General features: G+C 56.0%; 2 protein-coding genes across 2 annotated transcripts; one reads left to right on the top strand and one right to left on the bottom strand.

Moving 5' to 3' along the window:
• Positions 1-79: 79 nt before the first annotated feature.
• On the top strand, positions 80-10,479 carry ELL3 (elongation factor for RNA polymerase II 3). The gene is made up of 12 exons (XM_054041902.1): positions 80-247; positions 822-863; positions 2,586-2,713; positions 4,615-4,778; positions 5,470-5,714; positions 5,794-5,918; positions 6,262-6,352; positions 7,382-7,652; positions 8,464-8,521; positions 8,948-9,119; positions 9,194-9,238; positions 9,308-10,479. The coding sequence occupies exons 1-12, from the start codon at positions 113-115 to the stop codon at positions 9,413-9,415; spliced, it is 1,584 nt and encodes a 527-aa protein (XP_053897877.1). The 5' UTR covers positions 80-112; the 3' UTR covers positions 9,416-10,479.
• A 1,859-nt stretch (positions 10,480-12,338) lies between these two features.
• PDIA3 (protein disulfide isomerase family A member 3) lies at positions 12,339-26,052 on the bottom strand. The gene is made up of 13 exons (XM_054041847.1): positions 25,803-26,052; positions 23,155-23,233; positions 21,620-21,737; positions 20,542-20,649; positions 18,770-18,899; positions 17,987-18,103; positions 17,252-17,377; positions 16,217-16,399; positions 15,518-15,626; positions 15,163-15,291; positions 13,866-13,945; positions 13,144-13,201; positions 12,339-12,763 (listed from the first exon to the last, which is right to left on the bottom strand). The coding sequence occupies exons 1-13, from the start codon at positions 25,949-25,951 to the stop codon at positions 12,647-12,649; spliced, it is 1,503 nt and encodes a 500-aa protein (XP_053897822.1). The 5' UTR covers positions 25,952-26,052; the 3' UTR covers positions 12,339-12,646.
• Between the last annotated feature and the right edge of the window lie 833 nt (positions 26,053-26,885).

The raw sequence follows: 26,885 nt of genomic DNA, 5'->3' as shown, positions 1-26,885 counted from the left end.
AACCAGCCCCGCCCCCGCCCCGCCATGGCCCCGCCCCGCTCGTCGGTGAGCCGAGCGCTGGGGGCTCCTGCAGCCCGACCCGACCCGACCCGGCCCGGCCCCACTCCCAGCCATGCCGTGGCCGCGGGCGGAGCTGTCTGGGCGGCTCCGGTACCGGGGCGGCGCCCGCGGGCCCCGCCTCAGCCTCCTGCACCTGAAACTCACCGACCCGGCGCTGCGGGCGCTGCGGGACTGTCAGCGGCTGCAGGTGCGTCCGGGCGGGACCCCCGTGTCCCCCCACTTCCCCCCCGGGCCCGGGTCAGCGCCCCCCGTGTCCCCCCGCCTCCCCCCCGGGCCCGGGTCAGTGCCCCCCCCGTGTCCCCCCGCCTCACCAACCGGCCTGGGACTGGGTCAGAACATCTTCCCCCCTCCAGCCCTCCCCCTCCAGGCTGGGCCTGGGTCAGCGCCCCCCGTGTCCCCCCACCTCACCCCCAGTTCCCCCTGGACCAGGACCGGGTCAGTATCCCTCGTCACCCCAGGCTGGGCCTGGGTCAGTGTCCCCTGCGCCCCCCCCCCCCCGGGCCCTGCCCCCCAACTCCCCCCTGGCCCGGGACTGGGTCAGTGCCCTCCTCCCAGCCACCCCCTCCCAGACCGGTCCTGGCCCAGAAGCTCTGCTGCAGTTCAGCCAGGGCAACCCCATGTGGGGTGGGGTGGGGGGCTCCGTGCTCCCCAGGAGCGAGGTGCTGGGCTCGGGGTGGCGCCACCCGGCTGTGTGGGGGCGCCTGAGTCACAGGGGTCTGGACGGGCGCAGACGCTAACTGTCCCTCTTGTTCTGTTTGCAGGGCTCAGCCCAGCCTGTCATCGCCTTCCAAGGGAGCCAGGGGGTGAGTGGGGCGGGGCTCCCTGGGGAGCGCGAGACTCCCTGTTTGGGGGGTGAGGAGGGGGCCACTGGGCTCCTCGAACACACTGAGTGTGTGTGAGACGGACGCCAGCCCAGCCCCGCTGGCTTTCAACAGCCCTGTCTCCACTCCCATTTCCAGCCTGGGTCTGCCAATCCCAGCCATGTTCTGGGCCTGTCCCCACACCCGCAGCCCAGCGCCACTGGCAGCGACCTTGGAGCAGCCCCTCCCTCGCGACCCCTTGGACTGGGCTTGGGCGAGGGCAGCACTTGTTCCTCCTCACTCTCCTTCCTTGCCTACAGCTGAGCCGGAGGCGAGGGGGCTGGGAGCTGAGCCATGCTGACGGGGCAGGGGGAGCACAGCATAGCCCTGCTCTGGGGGAGGTGCGGTGTGAGCTGGCGGGACCTGGGCAGGTGGGAGCTCCATTGCTTGGGACTGGACACGGCCATGCCTCTGTGGGCGGGATTGTTCCCCAGCCCCGGCAGCAGAAGCTGTAGATGGGACCCAGGGGATTTCCCCACCTCCATCACCTGTGAGCCTCCTCCCAGGACCGTGGGGCTGGGGCTGTTCGACAGACAGGGCCCCGCGGAAGCTGGGGAGCAGCTAGGCTGTGGGGGAGAGGGGCCCTTTTGATCTGTAGCCAGGGGAGGGGCCCACGACACGGCCTGGGGGGTGTCACGGCCTGTTCGGGCCTGACCGGCTCTCGGCAGCCCCAAGGGGGATGGAGCGGAGTCATTGTGCTCCTGGAACCTGTGTCCTTGGCAGCTCTGGGCCCTGTAGGCTGCCTGCCCTGTGCTGGGCCTGGCTGAGTCTCTTCTCTGCTGTTTTCTGGGGGCTCTGGGGTCAGAGATTTGCCTCCCTCCCTTTGGCTCCAGGCTGCTACAGCATCTCAGCTGCGCCATGCTCGCTAACTAGCTCTGCAGGGGATTCCTGCGGGGAGCTGCTGCCTGAAGCTCAGAGAAGGGTCCCTCTGGCCTTTGCCTGCAACCACCTTCACAGTCCCCTCGCAGGGGGGCCGGGGGCAGGTGTTGGGCTGTGAGCTCAGCAGAGGCCGCTGGAATGAGAATAGGTAAAGCGCTGGATCCCCCCATGTGTCCCACCTCTGCCTGAGCTGGGGCAGAGCGCCCGCCCCAAGGGTATGTCTGGGGGTGCCTGCCCCATGTACCCACCCCCACCTGAGCTGGGGCAGAGAGCCCCTGGCTTGGCCAACTGTCCCCTGCCCAGAATGCCAGCCCTCCCTTCTGCTGATCCCCCTTCTGTCCCTCCACTAAGAGACCCAGCCCCAGCCCCCCGGCTGTGTACCCCACTGCTGGGAGTAAAGCCACTCCAAGTCTCCCATTGGCTCCCCCATGTCTGGAAACGGCCCAGCGTTGTAAGGGTTAAATCTCTGCTGGTGATCTGCCCCCTGGAGAGCTGCTGCTAAAAGCAGGCTGTAGCCTCGTGGGGGGATCCTGAACCAGACAATTAGATGGCAGTGCTGCTGGGGCCCTTTGTCTGTACACAGGGGGTCTGGGGAGCCCCCAATCCCCCTCCCTGGGAGAGCTGGGGCGTGTGCAGCTGAGCCTGAGGACAGCTGCCAAGTCCCAGGCAGGGATGGGGATGTGGGGCGGGAGGAGGATGCAGAGGGGCAGGGACAATGCAGCTCCCCTCTTCTCAGTGCCCCATTCCCCTGGGAATGGTCCCATGCGCTCCCTCTCTCCTGGACAGTACATCAAGATCCCCTGTGCCCTGGGCAGCCCTGCGGAAGGAGCTCGTCTCTTCACCTTCTACCTGTCCCGCTACAGCAAGGACAAGCCACAGGCCAGCTTCGACTGCATCCGGCAGTACGTCTCCAGGTGAGTGAGTGGGGCCGGTCTGTGCCCCAGAGGCCCTGTCCTGGAGACTTCCCAGAACTGGAGGCTTGTTTCCTGCCCTGAAGCCCTAGGCAGGTAACCAGATTCCTGGCCTCTGCCCAGCCTGTGGCTGGGGGTAGGGCCGAGGGCTTGTGGGAAGCTGACCTGGCTGAGTAAGGGCATGGCCAGCACCTGAGTCCAAGGCAGCGTGTGTGAGGCGGCTGGAGATGGGGCACAAGCCGTGGGGAAGGGGCTGTGTCTGTTCTGGTGTCAGGGAGGGGGCTGGCTCTTTGCAGATGCACCCGCCTGGCCATGGTGTCCAGTGACAGTTCTGTATGGAGCTGCAGCCCCAGATCCACTGGCGCACCGTGTGCCGGGAGCTCCCTGCCTGTGCAGCCCCCACCCTCCGAAGAACATCTCCTTCGGGATAGCGGAGGGGGGTAGCAGCGACCGGGAGGGGGGTGCTCTCCCCACACGGGCATTGGAGCAGCTGCTCCTGAGCAGAGACCAGTGCCGAGTGAGGGGTGACTGACACCCTCGGGCTGTTCAGCAGGGCGGGAGGTGGCTGGGAGTTGCCTCAGCGTGGAGGGAGCAGGCTGCGTGAGTTGCTTGGTGAGAGCTGCTGCAGTCTCAAGCAGCCCGATCCCCTAACTCTTCCCACCGATCTGTGCTAACTTGGGGGGGGGGGTGCTGCCCTGCTCTGGGGGCGGTTGCAGTTCGTTCAGGGTCAGGGAGGAGTCCTTGGTTCCACTTCAGAGCCACCGGCCAGCCCAGTGCCCCTAAGGTGGGGAGGTCCCGTCAGCCTCACCAACCGAAGCCTGCCAAAGAGGTAGGAAGGCAGGCAGCAGGGCTCTGAGACCTACTGGCCTGTGGGAGGGGCAGCCCCACATCCCTGCTGACTCCCCTGTGGGGCATCTGCGGAGAAGGCACTTCCATTCCAGAATGCGCAGGAGACACCCTCGCCGAACCGGTGCTGTGACCCCAGCTTTGGAACAGTCTCTGGGAGGGCTGTTCAGGGAGACGGACCCCCGAGGGGTCTCACTCTTCCTCCAGGGCAAGCCACGCAGCGTCATCGCCTCCTTAGGCTGCGTCTCTGGCCTGTCAGCCACTCTCGCTGACCGGAGCCATGGTGGGAAGCAGACCCCTGAGGGAGACCTGTGCTATCTCAGGGAGCAATGCAGCCCCACCAGCATCTGCAGGGGTACTCACCCAGTGCTGAGAAAGTTGGTTTATGGTCGGCTGGCACACAGCACAGGGAGGCCTTCGGTAGCTCAGAAAACAGACAGTTACAGCACGGTCCGTCCTGTCAGCATGGAGCCTAAAGTCCCATCCCTCTGACCCGTCTTTGTCCCAGGTCAGGCGAGCCCTGACTGCTTCCCACAGCCCACACTTCACTTCCACCTCAACCCTCCATCCCCCAGCCCTTTGTTCTCCAGCTGGGCAAACTCGGCTTGGCTTCCAGCAGAGAGGTGGAGCCATCCATGGTCCTTAGTCGTTAGGTATCGAAGTCCTGGTGACTGGATTTGCTGTTGTCTTCATGGACTCTATTGATGAGGTGCTAGCCTGGTGCCATTCACACCTGTGCCAAAGCCCGCCTGCAGGTAAACAACCTTTTCCCACCACCTCACTAGCAATGCAGCATGTAGGGGAAACTGAGGCATGCACACTAGTCATACAAAATGTGACAGAAAATCTCCACTCCACCACAGCAGGAGGCTGCCCTGGGGAGTGCCGTGTTGGGCAGGGGCTGGGGATGAGACAAGACAAGGGCACATCACTGGCTCTGACCCCTGCCCCCGCTGTGTGGTAGCAAGTGCCCCCCGCTCTGGGGGTGCGTCTAGGCCCCTCTCCTTGGCGAGCAGAGAGCAGGGCCAGGCCAGTGACACAGGTTTCTGTGCTCTCAGGCTGGGCCAGAGCCAGCTGGACTGTGTGGGCAGCATCCAGGAGAAAATCACCGTCTGTGCCACCGATGACTCGTACCAGCTGACGCGGGCGCGTGTGTCCCAGGCGGAGAAGGAGGCGTGGAGCAGAGCTGCTATCGAGATCAAGCCAGCAGCCCCAGGCCATGGTAAGGCAGGATCCTGCCACGGTCAGGGCGTGGCTCACAAGTGGGCCTGACCTTGAGAAGTGGGAGGAAGCACTGAGAGAGCCGAGCAGCCCCTCCCACTCTGCGCCTGGGCACGGGGCAGCATGTGGCCCGTGTGAGTGTTGGCAGCTGGCTCTGTGCCGCGCATGGGTGGGTGAGGCTCACTACAGCTCCTGCCTGGAGGGAGAGTGAGCAGAGCTGGGCTCCCATGGCCAAGTCTCTCTGTCCCACACCTCGCACAGCCCAAGGTGCGGGGCCCTGGGAATCAGCCTGCACCAGGCCTGCTGGCTGCACCGGGCCTGCTGGGCGGGGTTGGCAAGGCTGGATTCAGGAAGAAGCTGGGGGCTGAACTGGGGCTGCAACAGCTACTGGGTGAGCCCAGCCTCTCCCTGGGTGTCGTCTCACCTCCCAACCCCTGCCCAGTCCCCCTGAGCTGCGCATTGGCTGCAGCAAGTGTGCCAGGCCTCAGCTTGGCAGAATTTAGCCCAAACTCACAACGAAGTGCAGGGACCCAGGGGCTGCAGTGGAGAAGGCTCTTGCGTCAAGGGGGCCAGCTGTGGGCGGGCAGAGAGGAGTCTGGTGCTCGCTGTGAGATCCAGGATGAGAGGCCTTCGGGGCACATCTGGGGGGGTTAGTTCTTTTAGCAGCCGTTTGTGCATTGATTCCTCTGCAGGCAAATGTGTCGCCATCCCGAAGAAGCTGGGCATGAGCACCCCACTGAGGAAGTGCCCCACTGGGAGCCCTGTTCCCGGGGGCCGGAAATGTAGCCCCATGGGGACAGATCGCAGGGTTCTTGTGAAATGCCTAGTGCAGCTTCTGGCCCTGCGGCCCCACTGCAAACACGAGCTCCTGGAGCGGCTGAACAGGGTGCAGATCAGCCTGAAGGACAGGGCCCAGCTGCTGCCCATGCTGCAGGAGGTGAGTGTGGGCAGAGGGGGCAGCGCGGCAGCTCCTGCCCCCTGAGCTCTCGCTGACTCTGCTGCTCTCGTCCACGCAGGTGGGGCAGCTGAACCCCCGGGAGAGCAGCTACAGTCTGAAGGAGGAGCTCTTTGGGCAGGTGCAGGAGGACTGGCTGGGCTACACGGCCGAGGAGCAGCAGCAAGTCAGGCAGCTCCTGCGCAGGTGCAGCCCTGGGCCAAGGGGCAGAGAGCTGCCCTGTGCCCCCGGTTAATGCCGAAGTCCTGGCTGGCTGTGGGAAGGGGCTGGATGTTTCAGAGCAGGGGAGGGTTGCAGGGCACTCGTGTGTACAGCTGGCTTCAGGCACAGAAGCTTCACAGCCAGATGGTGGATTCACACCTTGTTCCCATCTCGTGTGCTCCATGCCATCCCCACGCCAAGGCCCTGACCGCAGCCTGCCCAGCCCCATGGCCTGGGTGCTGGCAGGGCATCTCCTCTCCTGTTCTTGGGTGACACACTGCCTTGGCCCATGGTAGCTGCCCCAGATATCTTCTCTCTTCTGCTCCAGGAAACAGGCCCACGGAGCTGTGGACAGGCCCTTCTTAGTGCCTCTGGAGTGCCCGTCTTGCCAAGGTGCCAGCAGAAGGCCCTTGGGCGTGGTAAGTATTGGTGGTACGAAGCCTTAGGCAGATGGATGCTCCGGCGCAGGCACCAGAACAAGGCAAGGGCAGGAGAACGAGGGCTGAAAACCTGCGAAGGCTAAATGTCCAGAAATCTGGAGATCCCCAGCATGGCTTAATATCCTGATTTTCATATCTGAATATGCATGGCTTCATTTGCATGTGTCCTGAGTGCCAGCACTGAGCTGATTTACAGATATGTTGGTGCCACTTCTTGAAGCCATGGTACCCCCGTCCCCCCTGGGGCAAGATCAGTTCTTCCCCCCAAGATCCAGCGCCCCAGCGTCCTCCTCCACTAACCCTGGGCAGGCTGGATTCCTGCCCTTCATTCAGGGCCACTGCGGCCGCCCGCCACCCCATGGCAGGTTCCACCCACCGCCGTACTGCTTAACAGCGCAGCACAAGTCCCCGAGGTTCCAGCTGCTGTAGGGTCATGGGAATGACTGTGCCCAGGCCACTGGCTGGGCAGCTCCTTGAGGGTCTGCCTTGGGTGGAGTCTTCCCTGGGCTGGTCCCAGCTGCGTGCTTGGCTCTGGCTGGGCCTTGCCCCTTGCTGTCCCACTGTCACTAGCCATAGCACCAAGTCTCTGGCCTTGGGTGGGTTGGGGGAGTAGGCTCTAGTCTCCGGCTGGGTGGCTGGAGTCCTGGCGGGCAGACTGGCTGCAGGGGGCTGGAACAGTTTGTACAGTGGGGAGCTGAGAGCCATTGAACCAAACTGTAACCCCGTGGGATGAAACTATTGCAAGCCAGGGGTGCAGCAGCCGCCCCCCAGCATCCTAGTTCCAGCACCTGTGCCTGGCTGGCCTAGAGCAGTGGGCTGCAGCCTAGAGCGTCACCTCTGCCCTCCAGAGTAGGGGGGTGAGAGCCCTGCATGTGGGGAGGGGGTAGCCCCGTGGGCCATGATGAAAGGGGTGGATCCCTCCTTGCTCACCTGTTTCCTGCAGTGAGGGCTCCAGCCTGGGGGATGAATCCAGGACAGCCCCCACAGCCTGGTGGGTTTTCATTTCAGAAGCGGCTGGCACTGCTGGATGCCTCGGACCCACAAGGGCTGAAGAAACCCTGTGCCCAAGAGCACCCCTCGAGCTCTCTGGGGTCCCACCGCAGCCTGCAGGAGCCTGGCCTGGAGCATCGGAGAGCCCAGAGCCAGCGGCAGCCATGCCAGCTTCCCAGGCCCAGCGCGGAGCTGCAGAGCTCAGAGGAGGAGACGAGTGATGGGGAGGGAGGTGATGACTGGGAAGAAGGAGCTCTGCGTCTGGAGCAGCACCTTACACCCCTGCAAGGTAAGGGGCTGTGCTGCTCCCAGCCCATCACAGGGACGTCCTGCTGCCAGCCAGGCTCTGACCCACCTTGTCAGCCGTAAGCACCCCTAGCCAGAGCTGTCTGCCACATTGGGCTGCACGGCCCCCAGGCAGCGAGACTAGGGGAGAGCAGTCCGGAAGCCCAGGGGGGGCTGAAAAAGGACTTGGGGTGAGCCCAAAGCGAGGCTCACATCAGAGCTTCAGGGAGGGGGAAGTTGTGGCCCCAAAGTACCAGCTAAAGTCAGAGGGAGGAGTCTCTCCCCATGGCCAGCAGGGGGCACCCCAGGAAGGAGGCTCCTGTGGCTCAGGCACCAGCTGGGGTGGGGCCCTGGGTTCTGTTCCCGGCTCTGTGACACCCTGAGCCGTTGCCCCCCCAGTGATGCTGGGAGGGGGCTGAGGCTGGTCCCTGCACAGAGCCCTGCAAACCCGCTGGTTAATGCTTGAGGGGCTGGGACTCAGCCCATGAGCAGTGTGTCTGCTCACAGCTTCCAGGGCCACGCGCTGGGGGGGTGGGGGAGGGGTTTACTTCCCTGGGGCAGGTCACGGCAGTGCTGGGCAGAGCCCCTGCACCTCCCGCTCTGCGTGGCATCAGGCGCTGTCCCGTCCCTTCTGCACACCAGCAGGGCAGAGGGGCCCCGCCTGAGGCAGCGCAGGTGGCTGGAGCTCACGACTTTGCAGGCAGCTCCTGTTGGGGTTGGTGGTGGCTCCGTAACCCCAAGGAATTGAGGGACGGAGGCTGGAGGGGAAATTACTTTGAAGAGTTTCTGCCCAAATTCTTTTGCTTCCTCCCCAGACAGCAGCTCCCGGGCAAGCCCCCCGTTCTCCTTTGCTGAGCTCCCAGATTACTGCCGGTAAGCATGGCTGGGGCGGGCATTCCTTGCCAGGCACATTGCTCCTCACCTGGGTGACAGGCTAGCCTCTCGGCAGGCACCATGAGGGGGGCCCTGTCCCAGCTCCCACAGCCTGAGCCGGGGGGGCGTGGAGCCAGGCTGAGCTGCAGATTCCCAGCCTGTGAAGTCCACGTTGTAAATGGAATCTCAAAGCTGGACAAGAAGCAGACCAGGCCCCACTCCACAGCTACCGCGTGGGCAGTAGCGTGACAGCACCACCTGGTTCTGGGCAGTGCCCACCTTGTCTCTTCCTCACGCACAGGGAAGCTGAAGTGGTACGGGTCAGGAGATGGAGTTGCTCCTACCAAGCAGCATTCTGGCCCCTGCTGCTCCGCTCACCTGGCCTTGTTGGAGGGACTAGTCAGTAGTTTCTCCCGGTTGTGCTAGGAAATACAGAGCCATCTGTTCCGTGGAGCAGCATCACGCCTACATGGAGGCGTTCAGTGCGGATTACGCAGAATACCGGCGCCTCCACACCAGGGTTGGACACGTGAGCAGGACATTCATCCAGCTGGGAGCCAAAATCAAAACGCTGCCGCACGGGACGCAGGAGCACAAGGTGAGGGTGGGCCGGGCTGGGCGCCAGGGCAGCGTGCCTAGGCCGAGTGCTGAGTCAGCTCTCTTGGTTTGCAGGCAGTGGAAGACAGAATCTTACAGGAATACCGGAGGTTCAAGCAGGTGAGGCTGGCAGTGGGGGGCTGGGGCCGATGCTCCCTGGCAGGAGCTGACCTGGGCTCTATCTTGCAGACCTACCCCAGCTACAGGAAGGAGAAGGACCGCTGCGAGTATCTTCACCAAAAGCTGTCCCACATCAAGGGCCTCATCCTAGAGTTTGAGAAGACAGGGGCTGCCTAGAGGAGCCTCCGGTGCTGAGCCTGCAGCCTTTCCACTGCCTGTTCTCCTTTCCCTTCAGTGCAGGGGAGGAAGGGGTGGGGGTTAGTGAACTCTCCTGTAGTAGTACAGTAGTTGCAGCCCCCCAGCCTAGTGTCCAGCCCAGCCATTTGACTGCCCTGGGGTGCGTTGGGGGGTGGGGGAGGGTGGCAGGACAGAGCATGTGGCTGCCACAAAGTAGAGAGAGTGGGTGATGGTCTTAGTGAATTGTCCCCAGTGAGCTGCTGTCTTACCTGTACCAGCTCCTAAGGGGCACCTGGGGCTAGTGGTGCAGCTCCAGGTTAGGATGGGTGCCTGTGTCCTGCTCAGGGGGCCAGCCTGCACCACAGAGCTCTGTCTGGGCAGGATCCCTGGCTTAAGGCTTGTCAGCCAGCATAGCTCATGCCAGCTCCATGCAGTGCTCAGCCTAACTTGTGATAGGTGCAGCCTATGCTGTCTGCTGGAGAAAGTGGCTTTTGCCATCACGTGGGACCTGCCACTTTCCTTCACTGGCTCTCTCCCCCCTAGGAGCTGAGAGCATGGCAGAGACTTGCCCAGCAGGGACTGTTTCAATCGCTAGAGCTAAGGGCACCCTGCCCCTGGAGGAAAGGGGTCAGTCTGTGCTGGGGTTTAATGACTGACACCTGCTTGAGCAGTGTGGGGTAGCAGGAGTTGAGGGGACAAGGAAGTGCCTCACCTTCCTTGGCTGTGCACCCCATTGTTGGTGTATCTCCCCTATCTCTCCGTGTTGCTCTCAGAACCTGCTGACATGGCTAGGTGGAACTGCAAGGAGGGGGGTGAGATGGGAATGGTTGCTTAGGGTCCCTTTGTGCTACACTGCAGGTGAGGTGGAGGCCTGGGGTTAAACAGTTCATTGTACAATGTGTGGCTGTGGCCTTCAGCCCTCTCCCAGCACCTGCCTGAGCTCCTCCTGCTTTGAGAGTAACTTGCCTGACCCAACCCAGCAGGAGATACTGATGGAGCAGGGCTTGGCTGTGGGACTGTAAGTGATACAACCCTTTGCCACCATTACCAGCTGGCCTTGGGGGGGGGGGGGGGGGGATAGAGCCCTCACATACAGGCTCTGCTGCTTTGTCCAAGGAAGTGGTTGTACATCACCATGGGGCTGGGTTGAGGGTTACTAGGTGCTGGATGTAATACAATAAGTAGTGAGCCACTTAGCAGCCAAACTGCCCCTCTGCCTGGGAAGGGCCCAGGGGGGGTTAGCTGAAGGATGGGCCTAACTTGAGCAAATCAGCATGTTCATGTGAATGCTCACAGGCATGGCATGACCAGGGGCTAGGTGGGGAACAGCTGTTCACAGCTGATAGGCATTAGCCCTCCCCCCCCTCCCCCCAAGGATCACCAGCCCCTAACTCACTGCCTGTTCACAACAACTCATTTCCCCCTCCCAGTCACAGTTGGGGGGGGATAGGTGCCTACCTGTAGACAAGGCTGTGGTTCAGTCTCTGCTAGGGAAATGCTCAATCAAAACTGCCTGCCCCAGCCCATAGTAGACAGGGTAGCAGGTGCTTTCCCAGCAGTAGTTTAGACCTACACTGGTGCTGGGCTGGAGGAGAAGCTTTGGTACAAGAGTAAATGGGCCTTGGTACAGCAAAGCCAGTGTGGAGACCTTGTAAATGCTGTTGTGCAAGCTCCTGTATCTAGGGTGTGCCCCAGGAATAAAGGTGTAGATACCCACCCCTGGTGTTTTGTAAAACACAAGTCAGAGGGTAGGGGAAGCCCTGCTGGAGCACTTTGAGCGCTGAGCCAGAACACAGCAGTACTCACAGATTTACCAACCCTCCACTGCAGCTCTCTGCCTCCAAGACTAGGAAGCCACTCATCTCCCTCCTACAATTTAAGGGGGCCTGAACACCCTCCTACCTGCACCAAGGTAAATACAGCAGTCCATATTACAGCAGGCCAGCTGTTCCTAGCAAATCAAATTCCTCTACACAAAACCTTGGAAGGGATGTAGGCTTGGAGCAGCCAGCCAGAGACAGGACAGAGGGCTACAGGCAAAAGCTAGGTCACTAGCTGCAGGGTTAGGAGCCCACTCCTCCCCAGCGGTATTGAGGAGGCCCTTGAGTGAGAAGTAAGAGGCACCTAGAGGCTGGGGCAGTTGCAATCACAGCTCTGGCCTGCCCACCAGGCCCTCTTAACAAGGGAGCTGAGCACCAAGCAGTGCCCTGCCCTTCTATCTGACTGGGGGATGCTTTCACAGCTGGTCCTAGCCTCTTGTTCCACTGCAGGGTTTGCTCACACCATTGCCAGGGAGAGGTGCTGCCAGGCCCAGCACCAAGTGAACCCACTCCATGTTCAGCACAGCTTGAAGCACTCAGAATGACCGGCCTACCTTTGAGCTGCTCCCATGCAAGGCCCAGACTCGGGCCCTGGAGGCCACTGTAGGAACACCAGGCACAGCCCATGGCTAGGTAGTTAGTGCAGAATCTACCAGGTCCCATGCTGGTCCATGGCAGGGTGCCCAGAGCCTGCAGCCCTGGGCTCTAGCAGACCAGGCATGGGCCTCAGGCAGGCTTCTTGCCACTTCACCACTGGTGTCTGGGGCATTCACAATGGCAGCTGTGCCCTGCCGCAGAGCCTGTGTTCTGTACACAACGGGGTGAAGGGGTCATCTCTGCACCTCCTCCTGCACCCCCACTGCAGCACAGGCCCCCTCCTAGGCCAAGTTCCATAGAAGCATGGTAGTGGCCAGTGTCGTGTCCCCCCCCCCCCCCAATCAGCCTCTTGTAGGGGGAAGCAGCTCATGGACCACGAGGGCAGATGGGATTTGTTCCCCATGCATTCTCCCAGGAGCAGGGCAGCACTCGGGCCATGGGCTCCCAGCTCGCACCACGTACACAGGACTCAGCAGCCGCCACTGGCAGCACTGGGCACAGAGGTGTGGTTTTAAAGGGGTCCGTTTTATTGTCTCACTTCTCCAAATGTACAAAAAAATTAGAAAATAACACGTCTCCCCCTGCCCCACCCCCCTTCCCCACCCCTCAATCATCACCCACGTCTGGGGCAGCCCCAGAAGAATGCAGCAAAGAGACGGCAGGAAATTAAACACAGCTAGGTACAGCAGTTGGGTCCCTTCAGCCCACATTGCATTGGGCACAGTTTCTTCACTCCCGCAGCTGGCCCCAGGGCTTCCCCAATGCCCGCACAATTCCTCCTCAGACACACTGGTGAGCTGGGTGGTTAGGTGCTTTACAGATCCTCCTGGGCCTTCTTCCTTTTCTTGGGCTTTTCCTCCTCCTGCAGCACAGGGGGGCTGGTCGCCTCCCGCTTCAAGTAGCTGATGAAGTCGCTCACCTCCCGGCCCCCCTGCAAACAGCACAAGAGCATGAGGCCAGGGCTGACCACTAGGATCCTGGCTTTGACACTCCCTGGGGTCTTGGGAATATCTGCACCTGCTGGCCCCAAATGGGGAGTGTTCACTGCCTCACGAGAGACCAAGGTTCCCCAGACCATTTCCCTGAGAGCCCTTTAAGGCTCTCCCACAGGCTGCACCAATGTGTCCTAGAGGTGCAGGTGCAGCTACAGGGCAGACATCCCTCAGTGTGCAGGGCAGCGTTCCTGGGGGCCTGCGTGGCCACACAACTCTTCAGCTGCAGGGAGATTATCTGCATGTGCGCTGCCCAAAGCTGTAGCAGCAAGGAGGAAACCTGCCTGCAGAGCTCCCAGGGCAGGAAGCAGACACTCACCTCATATTTCTTTGGATTCTGCTTGTTACCAGCTGGAGCAAAATAGATAGTGGGGAAGCTGGGGAAAGAAGAGACATGTCAGCTCTACTGTGTTCAGCAGGCTTCAGGTCCTAACCCCTCAGGGTGAGTCTAGCACTCACCATGCAGGGCAGCAGGTTTGCCCTGAGCCACAGAGGGGGAATCACTGCTGCATGGAGTCTATCGCCCCACAAGTCAAGGGACAAGCCCTTCAAGGCGCCATCAGCCAGAGGAAGCCCAGAACAGTAGCAAGCCATGCCCCAGCAGAGATAGGAGCGCCATCAGTTTGGCCCTGGGAGTAGAGCTGACTGAGTGCACCTGGATTCAGGTTTGCAGAAAGATAGGTGCCCAGTGCAGTTCTTCATCCTCAAGAACAGTCTCCGGAGTAGAAGGGTGGGCCAGGGACATTCAGGAAGCTGTGTGCTGGGAAACACGACACCCTGCACAGGAGCAAGGCCAGATGCTTGCATTTGAGTTACTCCAAGTCTGAATTTCTGCTGACAGCTGCTCAGGAGCAAGACAAGCAAGTTCCCAGTGACCAGGACTACAAGCACATCAGCCCCCAGCTGCCATCAGAGCCAGTCTCTCCCCCCCAAAAAACCCGAGATTCCCTAGCCCTTCTGTAGCACAGTCATCGGCTAGAGGCAGTAGCCAGGACTCTCCCCTGCTACCTCACCCAATGTCATACAAGCTGAAGTTCTTACCCTCGGACTTCATATGGAGAAGGCACATCATTGGCTGTAGCATCCATCTTGGCTATGACAACGTTGGGGTCTTTGCTGAGCTGTTGGTAGGACAGCACATTAGTGAACAGATCACCACTAGTCTATTGTGGACGCTGGGGGAAGAAGCTGACCCCCTCTCCCCCTCCCTCCCCCCCATGTTCCACTAGGACCAGGAATGTGTGTGTTCCAAGGCCAAGGGTAGATGGGGGAGCCATTGGGGCTCTTGGCTAGGTGCATCAGAACAGCCGGGGGAGTCTGGGGCAGGATCTGGGACAGCAGCGTTCATTTGTACAGCGCCTAACACAAGGAAGACCCCTGGGTGCTATGGTAATACAAATAATCTAGTGAGTCCAGGCTTTGTCCTGCGAGAGACCAGGCAGCGCCAGTTCAGGCTGGTATTGGCAGTAAGGAGGTCACACGCTCGCTGTCCAATATCCAGGCTAGCACTAGCGATACTTGGGCAGGGACAACATTCAGGCCCTCTCCAGAGAGCACCTCTGACTCGGGTCTCCTTTAGGAGGCTATCCTTCCAACGTACACCCTCACTCATTGCCTGTAGGAGGGAAGGCCAAGGCCTCCTGGGTGAGCAGGGGGAGTTGCTGCCTCTAACAATTTATAACAAGTTCACAAACCCTTGCCATGTAAATATCAAACAAAATCATTACAACAGGAAACTTCTGTTTAAAAAGACATTATACTGGAATAGATTCATCAGATTTTTCTGTTTAACAGGACATTACCATATTACAGAGTGGGAGCATCATTACAAGACCTTGTCATTTCTAGTGATTCGATTAAATTGGTTGCTGCCTATGCTTCTCCCCACGGGCGTTAGTTCTCTGGGACAGGGAGAAGAACTGAGGATTACAGGAGCCAAGGGACCAGACCTGAGCCAAGTATAGCCAAAGCATCCTTCAAGCAGGCATCTTTCTAGGAAGGATTCCCTGGGGACCAGCTCTCAGCAATGTTTGGACAGAGGACAGTGACCCGAAAAGACATGCAGCCACTGGAAGCTAGTTATGACAAGGGAATACTGGTGTGCCCTGGCCAGAGCCAAAGGAGATGCTCCCGGTGCCAGCCAACCTCAAATGTAACTACAGGGCAGAAGTAGCCAACTGCTTACTGACCAGTGCCAGTTTGAGAGCATTCAGAGGAGGCCCCTTAGGCACATTCATGCAACCTTATGGCTTGGCCAGCTGAGCATGACCCTGGGACAGCTCAGTTTTGGGGGATGGCTGCTGCATTCAAACCTGACAGGCAAGAGCTCCCAGCCTACCTTTTCTCCTAGTTCCTTGTACTTGGGCTCCAGGTTCTTGCAGTGGCCACACCATGGGGCATAGAACTCGATCAGAACATCTTTGTCCTCTGCATTAACAAGGTCATCAAAGTTTTCAGCAACCACCACCTGGAAAGATTGAATTCTCCAGATTAGCAGCATTTCTGCACATTAAAAACCACATGCTCACTCTCCAGCTCTGACCTGAATGAGCCTGATCCTTATGCAGCAAACTGCACTCAGTGGTCCTTGAAGCCTGCACAGAACACTTCTGTCAGCTCAACATGCAGTGTTCTAGCTGGAGAGGCAACAGCCACGTACACCCTTTGCCTGAACATGTCTCAGTAGCACCTACCTTCACAGGACCATCATTGTTCTCTGGGATGGGCTCCGATTTCAGGTATTTCTTCAGGTTACCATCAAAGTAATCCTGCAAGAATCTCTCCAGCGCTTTCCCATCACGGCTACAAATCAAATACAGGCGACATTTCAGAGCCCCATCTGGCACACAGGACTAGCAAGTGCACCCTACAAATCCCAAGGGAGTTTTATTCTACCCACAGACAGCAGCACACTGAAGAAAGCCACTCGGATCCTCAGTGCTAACCCAGGGCTCTAACTCCCCCAGCTGACTCCGGGCACAAGAGCCACGCAGCCACCTCCAGGATTTTGGGAAAGTCTGCCTGGTGCACATGTTCACCCCAGTAAGTCAGGCTTCCTGCTGCCCACACTTCTCCCACCCAGGAGATGGGCTGAAGTGTCTCTCCCATGCCCTTTATTTTAGGTATTCATGCCTTCTGCTGTTCAGTCTCATGTTATTTTCTACCCTGGTCTTTACTTTTTAGGTATCTTGGAATTAAAGCCTCAATCCTTAGAGCTTGCAGCTCCTGATGTAACCCTTCCATAGTGTGTAACTGCCCAGTGGCAGGCTTGGGCTCTGCCACACAGGAACATCCAGCTCAGGTGTCCTCCCAGTGAGCCCAGGTGGGTGGTAAGTATCTGAGGGGCTTTGCCTGTGACTGGACTAGGAGGGGGCACCACGCCCAGGACTTACGAGAATTCCTCCTGCATGACATATTTCTCTCCCTTAGCGGTTCTGATGGCAACAACAGGAACCTCCCCTGTGCTGCTGTCCAGGCCAAACTCCGAAAGCTCATGGCCAAAGGTTTTTCTACTAGCAACAGCAAAGTAGAGCTTGTGTCCAGCATCCAGGAACTTCTGTGCCACCATCATCACTCTGAGTAAAGCAGAGGAAATGTGCTGTTATGCTTACAGATGTTAAACAGTTTCTCCAAGACAACAGAGCACTTGGGGAGAGGAAGAGAACCACCTCTTTCAAGCTGAAACAGAACAGCTAGAAACAAGAATTAGTGGGGGATCTGCTGGTTAGGAGGTTCTGCAAAGGGAAGTAACATGAAAATGCAGTTGGAGAAACAGGAAAGAAAGGAACATGCTACTAAACTGGGTGTAACCTAGGGATCTCCCAATGCATAGCCTCAACAAGTCTCCATTTTGCACTGAATACCCCATAACCCCTCAGTCAGCTCTGATCAACCAGGTCTGCTGTGGCTGCTGCACTGCCTAGTGAGTCGAGTTCCAGTAAGGTGGAGTACAAAGAATGGAATCCAGCATGAGCCTCCTCAGCAAGATTAGTTGTTCTGGGCCTCGGTCAAGCAACTTTGGTGTGGACAGACTGATAAAGGAATCCGAGCTCCTGATAAGTGTGCCAAATGCACTGTTTACACCCGATGCTGAACGAATGCTCCAGGCATGATAGCTGGCTGCCTGCAACCTATGGAAACACCAACTGCTTGCCACAGAAGCATAAGCTGGGAGAGTCAGTTTTCCAGAATCAGAAGCAACATTTCAAGGAACAGGATAGTGGCCTGCAACGCCTCTCTACTTGTAGTGACAACACACCCTGCAGACAGAGCCAAGTGAAGGGAGAATTTACTAGAGTCCCAGAAATGATTTCTGAGTTTGCATCCTGGAGACAGCATTCTGCCAGATAAACCACAGGAATCCACCAAAACAGTGCACTGCATAGGGGAGGAAGACTGTGGATTAGGATCTACCTTCCTCTGCTTACCTGTTGCGCCAGTAGTTGGAGCCCTTGGCATTCTTCTCATAGTCCACATCATAATAAGCCACCAGCAAGTCCTTCCCTTGGATCAAGTCTTTGTTATCTTCTGTCATATGTGGACAGATGCCAAAACTATCAACAAAGCAGTAGTTAGCAACCTGCGTCTCACTATCTGAGCCCTTCCTCCCCCCCAGAAATAAGCTTGTCCTAGCACAGTCTTGTTCTCATCCAAGATCACAGGATCCATACAATTGCTAATATCCAGCAGGCCTGTTTGAAAAGTGTTTTCTTCAAACAGCTCATTCGTGCATCAGGCCAGTTTGTGGAGTTCTGCTACTGTAGCTGGACATACAAAGTTACACACGGGTTTTGAGCAAATTAGGTACCTACTTTTATTTGTGACGAAAACGGACCTAAAATCAAATGAGCAAACCAGGTAACTGGAATGCTAGATCAAGTGGTCAGCAGCCATGGTCCGCGCAGAGGAAAACCCACATAGAAATCTCATTCTTGAGAATGAATGATGGACCTGCAATGCACCAAGTACTCAGCAGCCAACTATTCTGCATGTTCCATTAGAAGAGAAGAACCCCTAAGGTCAGCTAGAATTTAGTAGCCCAGAGGTAGTGCTACTAGCCATGCCCAGCCAATAGGACTGAAGCCAGACTGTTCAGTGTCTAGGAATTTAGCTGAACTCTGTCACCCACCCTACCCCTGAGATCGAAGTGAGATGTCACTCACATGTTCTCCTGGAGAAACTTCTTGATCTTGCCACTGGTGATTTTGTCCTCTGTGTACCTCAAAGTGCTGTCCTCAAATTTGTTTGCCAGGCGTTGAGGACGGAATAAGACAACACCCCTGAATAGAGGTGGAGAGCACAACATGAAACAGTTGAAGAACTAGCAGTATGGGGATAAATGGGCAGGTGGAGCGGTAGACACCTTTCCAAGTACACAGTGGGATCATCCAGGTCTTGAACAAAGCTACCTGTACCGAAGCCACCTGGCCAAACCTTATGCTACTAGCCAGAACAAGCAGCAAGATTTCCGGCAGTTAACAAGTAAACAACCCCCCCACCCTGTGGCAACAAGGGAAGAATAGGATGGGCAATAAGGGAACAAACAGCCAGGCTTGAAAAGCCAATTTAGGACCTCCTGGTTCAGTACTTTCCATGTGAGGCAGGAGTTTGACACGCATACACCAGCCCAGCAGGCCAGGGAGACTTTACAAGTGTTTATAGGTCAGCTTCTCTCCCCTGCCCCTCCACAAGAACCATGACCCGCTCACTGCAGTTCATGGCTCAAGGGTCTCAAGTGCCCAACAGCAGGCTGTAGGAAATCCCTTCAGATCGGCCTGTCAGCTGGGCCCAACAGTACTGATTTTAGAAAGATTAACCTCATCTGGTCTTGCCCACATGGGAAGCTATGAAAGGAACTCACTTTCCAAAGCACAACTGTCTGAGAGGGGTCTAGGAGGTTGTCCCTGCTGCCCCAACAAGAACCACCTGTACACTGAGCCACTTACTCTCCGTCTGCCTCATACTTCTGTATCAGCTCCTCCTCGCTGGTGTGTGCAAAGCGGTAGCTCTCTCTTAGGTTGCTGGCTGCTTTCATGAACTCTGAATAAGCATCACCAAATGCATCTTTGAAGAAGCCTGCAACAGAGACACACGGGGACCCTACAGAATCTCTGCCTCAGCAGATGCCGTTTCACTGGTTGACTCAACTCTTCTGTATTTACTCTGCCTGAGAATCTGTCACTTCCGAATGGGCTCTTCTCTGCCCAGCTCAACTGCTTCTGTTTAGCAAGGCTCAATTTCCCTGTGTCCCTTTAGAAATACACCAGCATTTCCTTCCTTCTTTCTGCCCCAGCAGGAGCCAAGCAGCTTTCTTTGGGAGTACATCTGGCCCAATCCCCAGCCCAGAAGACTGCAGCTCTCTGGGCACCAAGTTTGCCACTTGCAGCCAGAGATGGAGCTGCATGCTGGACAGCTGGGGCCTGGACAGAGGCAGTGCCCTATAGAAGTGGTTCTCAAACTGTGGGTCAGGACCCCAAAATGGGTCACGACTCCATTTTAATGGGGTCGCCAGGGCTGGCTTTGACTTACTTGGACCCAGGGCCAAAGTCTGGGTGGAGGGGCTCAGGTTACAGGCCCCCTGATTGGGGCTGAAGTCTTTGGGCTCGGGCTTAGACAGGGTTCCCCCCCGGAGCAGCGGGACTCAGGCTTTGGTCCTCCCTTCTGGGGTCATGTAGTAATTTGTTGTCAGAAGAGAGTCGCAGTGCCATGAAGTTTGAGAATCCCTGCCCCAAAGCATTGCTCCACAGGAGTCACAGAGCAGTTTTTCCACTGAGTTCTGGTCTCCTTCAAGCTCCCATTTGAAATGTTCCTTGGATTAGCAGAGCTGCTATTGCGATACCCTGAGTCAGGCTAATGTGGCGAGACTGTTGAGCGCTACAAGGCTTATGTGACAGCCATCCCTGCATGTGTCAGGTATGGCTGGGTACGGTATATTGCCCCCAGGGGATGAAGTCAGAACAGGGTCCTTGGGGAGACCTGGCTATTGCATCACATTTTAAATACACCTGTAGGTGCCTATCCAGTGCTCTAGTACTAACCTTACTCCAAAAGAAAAAGCAAAGCCTTGTGATGCATCATCCAGAACCGTACACCAAGGCATTATCCTCAGCAAAGCGAGCTGCTTGCCTTGTTGCCCTTAACAGTCCAGCACCAGCAGTTCTGAGGCTATTTCACCAACTATACTGGTGACTCATCCAGCTATTTTTTGGACACCGCTGTCTAAGGCAGGGTTTCTCAACAACCGTTCTGTGGTCCGGACCCTGGGACCCTGACACAGTTTAGCAAGGCAGCAAGCCATTCACTGGTATCACAAAGGTTGAGAAACACTGGTAAGAGACTTACCCAGTTTGACTGGGTATCAGTGGATCTGCATGAGTGATGGGGAAGGATGTTTTGGTATCATTCATGCGCCACGGTCACATCATGACTTAAAGTTAGGATACTCTGGGGGCATCTTGTGATATAATCCTTGATGTTCATGTTTGGCTCCAAGAGCCCAAGGCAATCAGATTCCAGCAAGCGGAGAGGGAGGGGGAGAGAAGGAGTAGGATGGGGACTGGTGGATGTGTAAGCTCAAGGAGAGATCTCCAGCTATTTACAAGTTTCTGAGAGCAGTAACAAGGTGCTTTGTAGGTGCTTGGAGGACTTGAAAGACAGGCTTCCCCCACGACAAAGTATCCAATGTAGTTTAAAGGCTGTGCTGGCTCGTACTACTCACCCACCACAGAAGCATCTTTGTCACTGATGAATTTTTCAAAATCTGCCACAGAGTGGAGAGCCACTGAGGCAGGTCCTGCCTGTTTCTTGAGGTGACTGACAATCCCATCTGAGGAAGAAGGAAGAGAAGTATACAGCAGTGTTAGAGTGATAGTTTTATGGAGTTCTAGGAGACTGATTCCATGCTGGACCTATTCATCCCCAATTCTTCAAGAATTGCAATGTTTACTATTCAAATGTAAAGCCTTCCTCCCCTCGCTACCAGTGCGGTAACATAAGGAGTCAAGAGACTAGTGCACAATGCTCATCACAAGACTTTACATAAACAGAGTGTCTTTGTGTCTACTCTGAAACCTGACCTTGGAGCACTAAGCCAGTGGCTCTCAACCTTTCCAGACTACTGTACCCCTTTCAGGAGTCTGATGTCTTGTGTACCCCAAGTTTCACCTTGCTTAAAAACTACTTGCTTACAAAATCAGACCTAAAAATACAAAAATATCACAGCACACTTACTAAAAAATTGCTTACTTTCTAATTTTTACCCTATAATTACAAAATAAATCAATTGGAATATAAATATTGCACTTACATTTCAGTGTATGGTACATAGAGCAGTATAAAAAGGTCATCTGTAGAAAATTTTAGTTTCTACTGATTTTGCTAGTGCTTTTTATGTAACTTGTTATAAAACTAGGCAAATATCTAGGTGAGTTGATGTACCTCCTGGAAGACCTCTGCACTAAGCAACAAGCCCTGGGCAACAGCTGCACAGCAGTGGAATTTCAGAGATCGGCAGATACATTCAATCAATCTGGTACATTCAACCTGCAACAGATATTCTCTCTCCCACTGCTGATCAGCTGTTGTGGACAAGGCAGACTTGAAGTGCCTCATTTTTAACAGGAACCAATTAGATACTCAAGTATCCAGGGCTTCTACCCCCATCTCTCCCACCACCATGCAGACAAGTAGAGCCTGGTAACTGTGGGCCATGCAGCCAGGATGCTCCGATCTCCATGGCAACAAGTCAAATTCAATCCAGATGGGAAAGTGCTGCAGCACCATGCCAAGATCCTTACCTGCTGTCCTGGGCCCATCATAGGCACCTGCCTCTTCACCATCCCTGAAAACCTTCAGGGTGGGATAGCCACTGACTCCGTATTTGTTACAGGTGTTTGTGTTTGCTGTACAGTCAACCTGAAGAAGAGAAATACTGCTCCTTAACACAGTCACCTTCATGTAGTGTTGGCACGCAGCACAAACTCCTCTGCTGCAGAAATCAGAAGCAGCACAAGGCAGCTGCCCCATAGAGGGACCACCACATAATTCTATGAAGTAGAGAAATGCAGCCTCAACAGGGCATTAAAAGGCAAAGTATCCACAGGGAGGGGGCTTCTGGCAGAAAGTTATAGGAACAAAAGCAAGCTTCAGCTGGCACCCTGTATGCCTTTATTTGCAGAATATGCAATCAAGGCTATAAAAAATATGGAGCAGACTGTATCCATGGCCATGGAAACTTATAGGCCAGATCTAGTGCACCCACAGCATGGCCAGGACATGGGGAGCTCTGAAGACAGTTAACCTGGTTAACAAGGCTAGGGAAGTACATGCTGGGATACTACATGAGAGACTAAAGTGCACCGGATGCAATGTGAGAGGCGCAACTGATAACCCTAAAATTCCTTTAATCAACCAGTGTAACAGTGCCTAGAGACAGCTGAAACAGAAGAATGCTCCCCTTGCCCAGAGGGACTGATACAAGTAAACGGGGACTGGATGGTGTGAAAAGACTGCGATGAGGCACTGGCTTAGTGGAGTTGCACAAGTCAAACTGTGACAGGGTTCCCTGTACTAAACCTCCTCAGGAGAGAGCTTCCCTTTATAGCAGCCCTCCGCCTCAAGGCAGTGCTGCAAGGCACTTCCCTGCATTGGCCCCCTGCAGTGAGCCGAGTAGGGCCTAGGAGGGCTACTCCATCACCACTGAATGAGGAAGGAGTTTGTCTGCATACAGGGCTACAGACTCCTTTCTAGTGCTCTGCACACTGCAGAGGCAGGAGATGCAAGTGCATTAGGCCTCAAAATCCCCTAAACCCAGGGTTTGAGAGTCATTTACTGCATACAACCCCTGAAGATACACGGCATTTGTTTTTCCCAAGCCCCGAGTACTAATGTACAAAAAAGTCTTTCATTGCAGCAGTAAAGGGACGGGCTCTCTAGCATGCCTTATACAGAAACAGACCAATCCTCTCCGACAGCAATGAACGCCTAGTGCTCCAGAGGCAGACAGCACACTACGTGCACAATACTGCCTCCAGTGGAGGAAATTTGCTTAAGATCTGGGGCAGGAGGACTCGGAGCCCTGTAGACCATTCCCTCAAAATGGAGCAGAACAGAAACCCACACCCTCACATTTATGAAACAGAGGAAATTAAGTCAGACCCCAAATCGCCATGGAAACACTGGATGCACTAGTCAGGGTACAGCCCCAAGCACAAGCTTTTAGAAAATCTTCTGCCTGTGCTAGACACCATTTAAGATCCACCACAAAGATGGTTCCAGACCAGTCAGAGCAGGTAACATGTCACAGAACCATGAACTCAGGCGAGGTCCATACCTTTACTAGAGGGACAATTCCTTTCAGTCTGGTAGCAGCAGCCTCATACTCCGGGGCTAGTCGTTTGCAGTGCCCACACCTGAAGGGGAAAGTGACAGTTCGGTTACAAGGAAAAGCCTCCCTGCAATTGGACAGATGCCATGTTTCCATTTACAAAGGATCTCCACACTGTCACATACAACCGACCCAAACAGCCTTCATAGAAACAATGAGGCTTCCTGGAAGGATTTTCAACTTGGAGCTCAGACAAGGGCTGAGGGAAAGAGATGGAGTAAGTCACATTGATATTATTCCTTCACAACATTTTGGAGTTCCCCTACTTGACCAGAGTGGGAAGAAAAAAATGTGTCGATCTTCCCAGACACTTTATTCACTAGAATACATGTCAGCACACTATTGTCTTCCTACAGATGCCCAACAACCATTAGCACTAAGCACTGCGATTTAACTCCTGCCCACTGAGATGAGTGGAATTAAGTCTGAAACCTAATATTAATGAATCATCCAGTCAACACATTTACCTACTGTGAATGGACTTGCCATGTCCTGACTTTCTATCCATTGCAGTAGAAGATACACAGGAACAAGACTTAAAGGTAAATGTACGAAAATACATTAAGATTCCATAACTTAATTCTCAACACACTAACCACAGAACCATGAGATAATTTGACACTTAATACAGGCCCTGAAACACATGGCAAGTTATATTTGCAGTTTTGTCACCCAGTGAACTGCTGTCCAGTTTACAGAGTTCTGCAGTTTTCAGCAGCAGGGAAATTAAATTCATTTTAATAATCCTGAAAGTTGAGTAACTCCTTACAGAACTGAAAGTAAAAATATACCACTATTTTAATCATTCCAGGTAATCAGTAACCCAGACTAACAAAATGGCAACATTAGTCAAACATCTTCTGGTGCCAACAGCGTTATCCACCAGACACTGTAGCTTTCCATCCTCTGGCAACATTTATTGCGATGTAGATTGCAAAATCTAGTGGCACAGAATGAAGGGGACTATATCCATGACACCCAGTTCCAAAGTTCCTAGAAATCCTAGGTTTCTTTTGCTCTGCCTCCCTCAAGCAATTTAATTAATGAAAGCCTGTCCATGAGCAAGTGTTTTTTTCCTTAATTCAAAAGAAATCTTTGTAAGTGACCAAGATTTGCTGTTCCATTTGTCACAAACAAGGTGTTAATACATTTGTTGGGCTAGACAAATGTACTCAGTGAGTTGCTGACTTATTCACTATTTCATAGAGTCGAGGGGATGCTTTAGGAAGTCCTGCATATTTCTGGAGCTGGATCAAAATGGGACCACTCTTGTGGAGTGTTCGCCAGTGACTTGCAAACAAAACCCCATTTTCTAACCAATTAAAATCAGACACCACAGCAGGATCCTCCTCATCTTCCTGCAACCCAATGCATGATGGAAGTTGTAGTTCTCACTCTATACCAGGCAGTTCAGTCCAATTAGAAAATTGTGACAAGTTCATAAGTAAAGCAAGCAGTTAGTAGAAATGCAGGACAGTCAGCTAGAGAACACAGACCCTTATCTTAAGGTGTCCAATTTCCAACTCAGAATTGTTTTGATACCACTGAACCTAGTGTTTTATCATATTAAGTTGGAAGTAGTCTACCATAGCATACTTCAAACAGGGCGTCTGCAATAAGTTACACTAACTCTGCACTTACCAGTTATTTTCATTTTGTATACTGGAAAAAGACAAGACAACAAGTAGCAAAGAGAAGAACAGGAGTACTTGTGGCACCTTAGAGACTAACAAATTTATTAGAGCATAAGCTTTCGTGGACTACAGCCCACTTACAGTCCACGAAAGCTTATGCTCTAATAAATGTGTTAGTCTCTAAGGTGCCACAAGTACTCCTGTTCTTTTTGCGGATACAGACTAACACGGCTACTACTCTGAAAGTAGCAAAGAGTCTGCCAGAGAGAACCTTGATTGCCTGTCCTAGGGTCCCTGTGCTGGAGCCCAGGGTAGAGGGAAGGCCTGGGGTCTCCCACCAGCCACCTGAAAGCGTGAAACCCTTGAGAAAGAAATAAAGATGCCCAGAGAGAAGGATGGACTCACCACTGGGCCCAGAATCAAGGGCAGCACATTGGACATTAATTTTTGCTGGATTTTGTTACCCCAACAAGGGGTGGGGCTAAAAGACAACCTGGTGGGAGATGAGTCACAAGAAGCAGCAGCCACCACAGGATGTTCAGCAAGGGGTAATAAAGGAGGAGCCTGCTAGGCCACACCCAACTCGCAGCCAGGAAGGTCTGGTTCCCCACAGAGCTGTCTCAAGTTCTCCGTCCTCAGGGGCTTGTCTACACGAGGCAGTTTTGCTGCCCTGAGGATACAGCACAGAGTCAGGCCTTTGGTGCTGGTCTCACGGTCTCCGCACCACACGGGGCAGCGGAGTCACCGCTTCCCAGCGCGCCGAGCCCACCCCGCGTTCCGGGGCTACACCCTGACAGTCACCCACGGGCGAGGCCAGGCCCCACGTTCAGCCAGCCGGGAACTGAGCCCCGCGGGGCTCCCGCCACAGGGAACGCAGGGCCCGGAGGAGCGAGACTTGCACCAAACCCCGGCCCGCCCCCGGCCTGAGGGGAGTCAGGCCCCCGGGCCCGGGCCGCTCACCAGGGCGCGTAGAACTCCACCAGCACCAGCCCCGGGCGCTCGGCCAGGCCGCTCTCGAAGTCCGAGTCCCCGAGCTCCAGCACGTCGGAGGCGCGGCCCGGCCAGGGGCCGAGGACCAGGAGCAGCAGCAGCGACCGGGGCAGAGCCATGGCGGGAAGCGGCGAGTCGGGCCGGGCGGTTCCTGCTTCGCTTCCTCCGCGGCGGCGGCGGCGGCTGGACTCGACTCGAGCGGCGATAGAGCCGGAAGTCCCGCCCCCGAACCGGATCTGTAGTGTGGCAGCTCCCCATTGGCACCCGCGTGGCGCGTCACGGGGGGGTGGGCGGGGCCTAGGGACCTCGTAGCCCGTGCCCAATAAATGGGCTGGATCGCTGCCTCCCTCGCGCCCCCGCGGTGTTTGCTTCAGGGCGGGGGCGGGCTCTGAGCGGCGGCCCCGCCCCCCGCACTCGGTGGGCTGGGCCTGGAGCAGGCGCGTGCCCCTCGGGGCGCTGGTAGCCATGGCAACCGCTGGGCGGCGGGCCCGGGGCGGACAGGCCCAGGGTTTTACAGCCCCAACCGCCTCTGCCAATTCAGCGGCTCCCCGGGCGGCCCCGCGCCTGGGCAGGGCGCTCGCTCTGCGGGGGGACGCTGCGCTCGGCGCGGCCCGGCCCCGGAGTTCAGTGCGGGGAACGAGCCAGGCCTGCTGCTCCGTTCAGCCCGGCCTCCAGCCCGGCACCTGTGAGCAGAGCTGGGCCCACCTACCAGGGCAGGTCTGACCGCCTCAGGCCGGAGGAGGGTTCAGAAGCCCGGCAGCTTTCACTGGTCCTGGTCTCCAGCGCCGTCCTGCTCGTGGAGCCTTTCCCCAGCAACACGAACCGTCTCCGCCACGCAGCTGTCTGGGGTGAACCGCAGCAGCACATAGGCTGGAGCTGTCCCACCCCCGGCTGGAAGCAGTAATAACACACCCCAAAGACATGGCTTTTGGCCGCAGCACCCCCACGATAACAATTGTTCCAGCCCCCCGAGCACATAGCAATCCCATACCCCAAATGAGGGCGAGAAGGGCCAGAGATTCCCATAGCTAAATGGAAGCTTCAGAGGAAGTT

The sequence above is a fragment of the Malaclemys terrapin genome, chromosome 10 (assembly GCF_027887155.1).
Source record: "Malaclemys terrapin pileata isolate rMalTer1 chromosome 10, rMalTer1.hap1, whole genome shotgun sequence".
Taxonomy (NCBI): domain Eukaryota; kingdom Metazoa; phylum Chordata; order Testudines; family Emydidae; genus Malaclemys; species Malaclemys terrapin.
Note: the sequence above shows the minus strand (reverse complement) of the source record. Positions and strands in the feature narration are given on the sequence as shown.

Coding starts and splice junctions, on each gene's coding strand:
- ELL3 (XM_054041902.1), top strand. CDS start 113: ATGCCGTGGCCGCGGGCGGAGCTGTCTGGGCGGCTCCGGTACCGGGGC. Junction 4,779..5,469: donor GCCAGCAGCCCCAGGCCATG/GTAAGGCAGGAT, acceptor ATTCCTCTGCAG/GCAAATGTGTCGCCATCCCG. Junction 6,353..7,381: donor GCAGAAGGCCCTTGGGCGTG/GTAAGTATTGGT, acceptor TTTTCATTTCAG/AAGCGGCTGGCACTGCTGGA.
- PDIA3 (XM_054041847.1), bottom strand. CDS start 25,951: ATGGCTCTGCCCCGGTCGCTGCTGCTGCTCCTGGTCCTCGGCCCCTGG. Junction 23,234..25,802: donor GTGGAGTTCTACGCGCCCTG/GTGAGCGGCCCG, acceptor TTTCCCCTTCAG/GTGTGGGCACTGCAAACGAC. Junction 13,946..15,162: donor ACAAGGAACTAGGAGAAAAG/GTAGGCTGGGAG, acceptor TCCTACCAACAG/CTCAGCAAAGACCCCAACGT.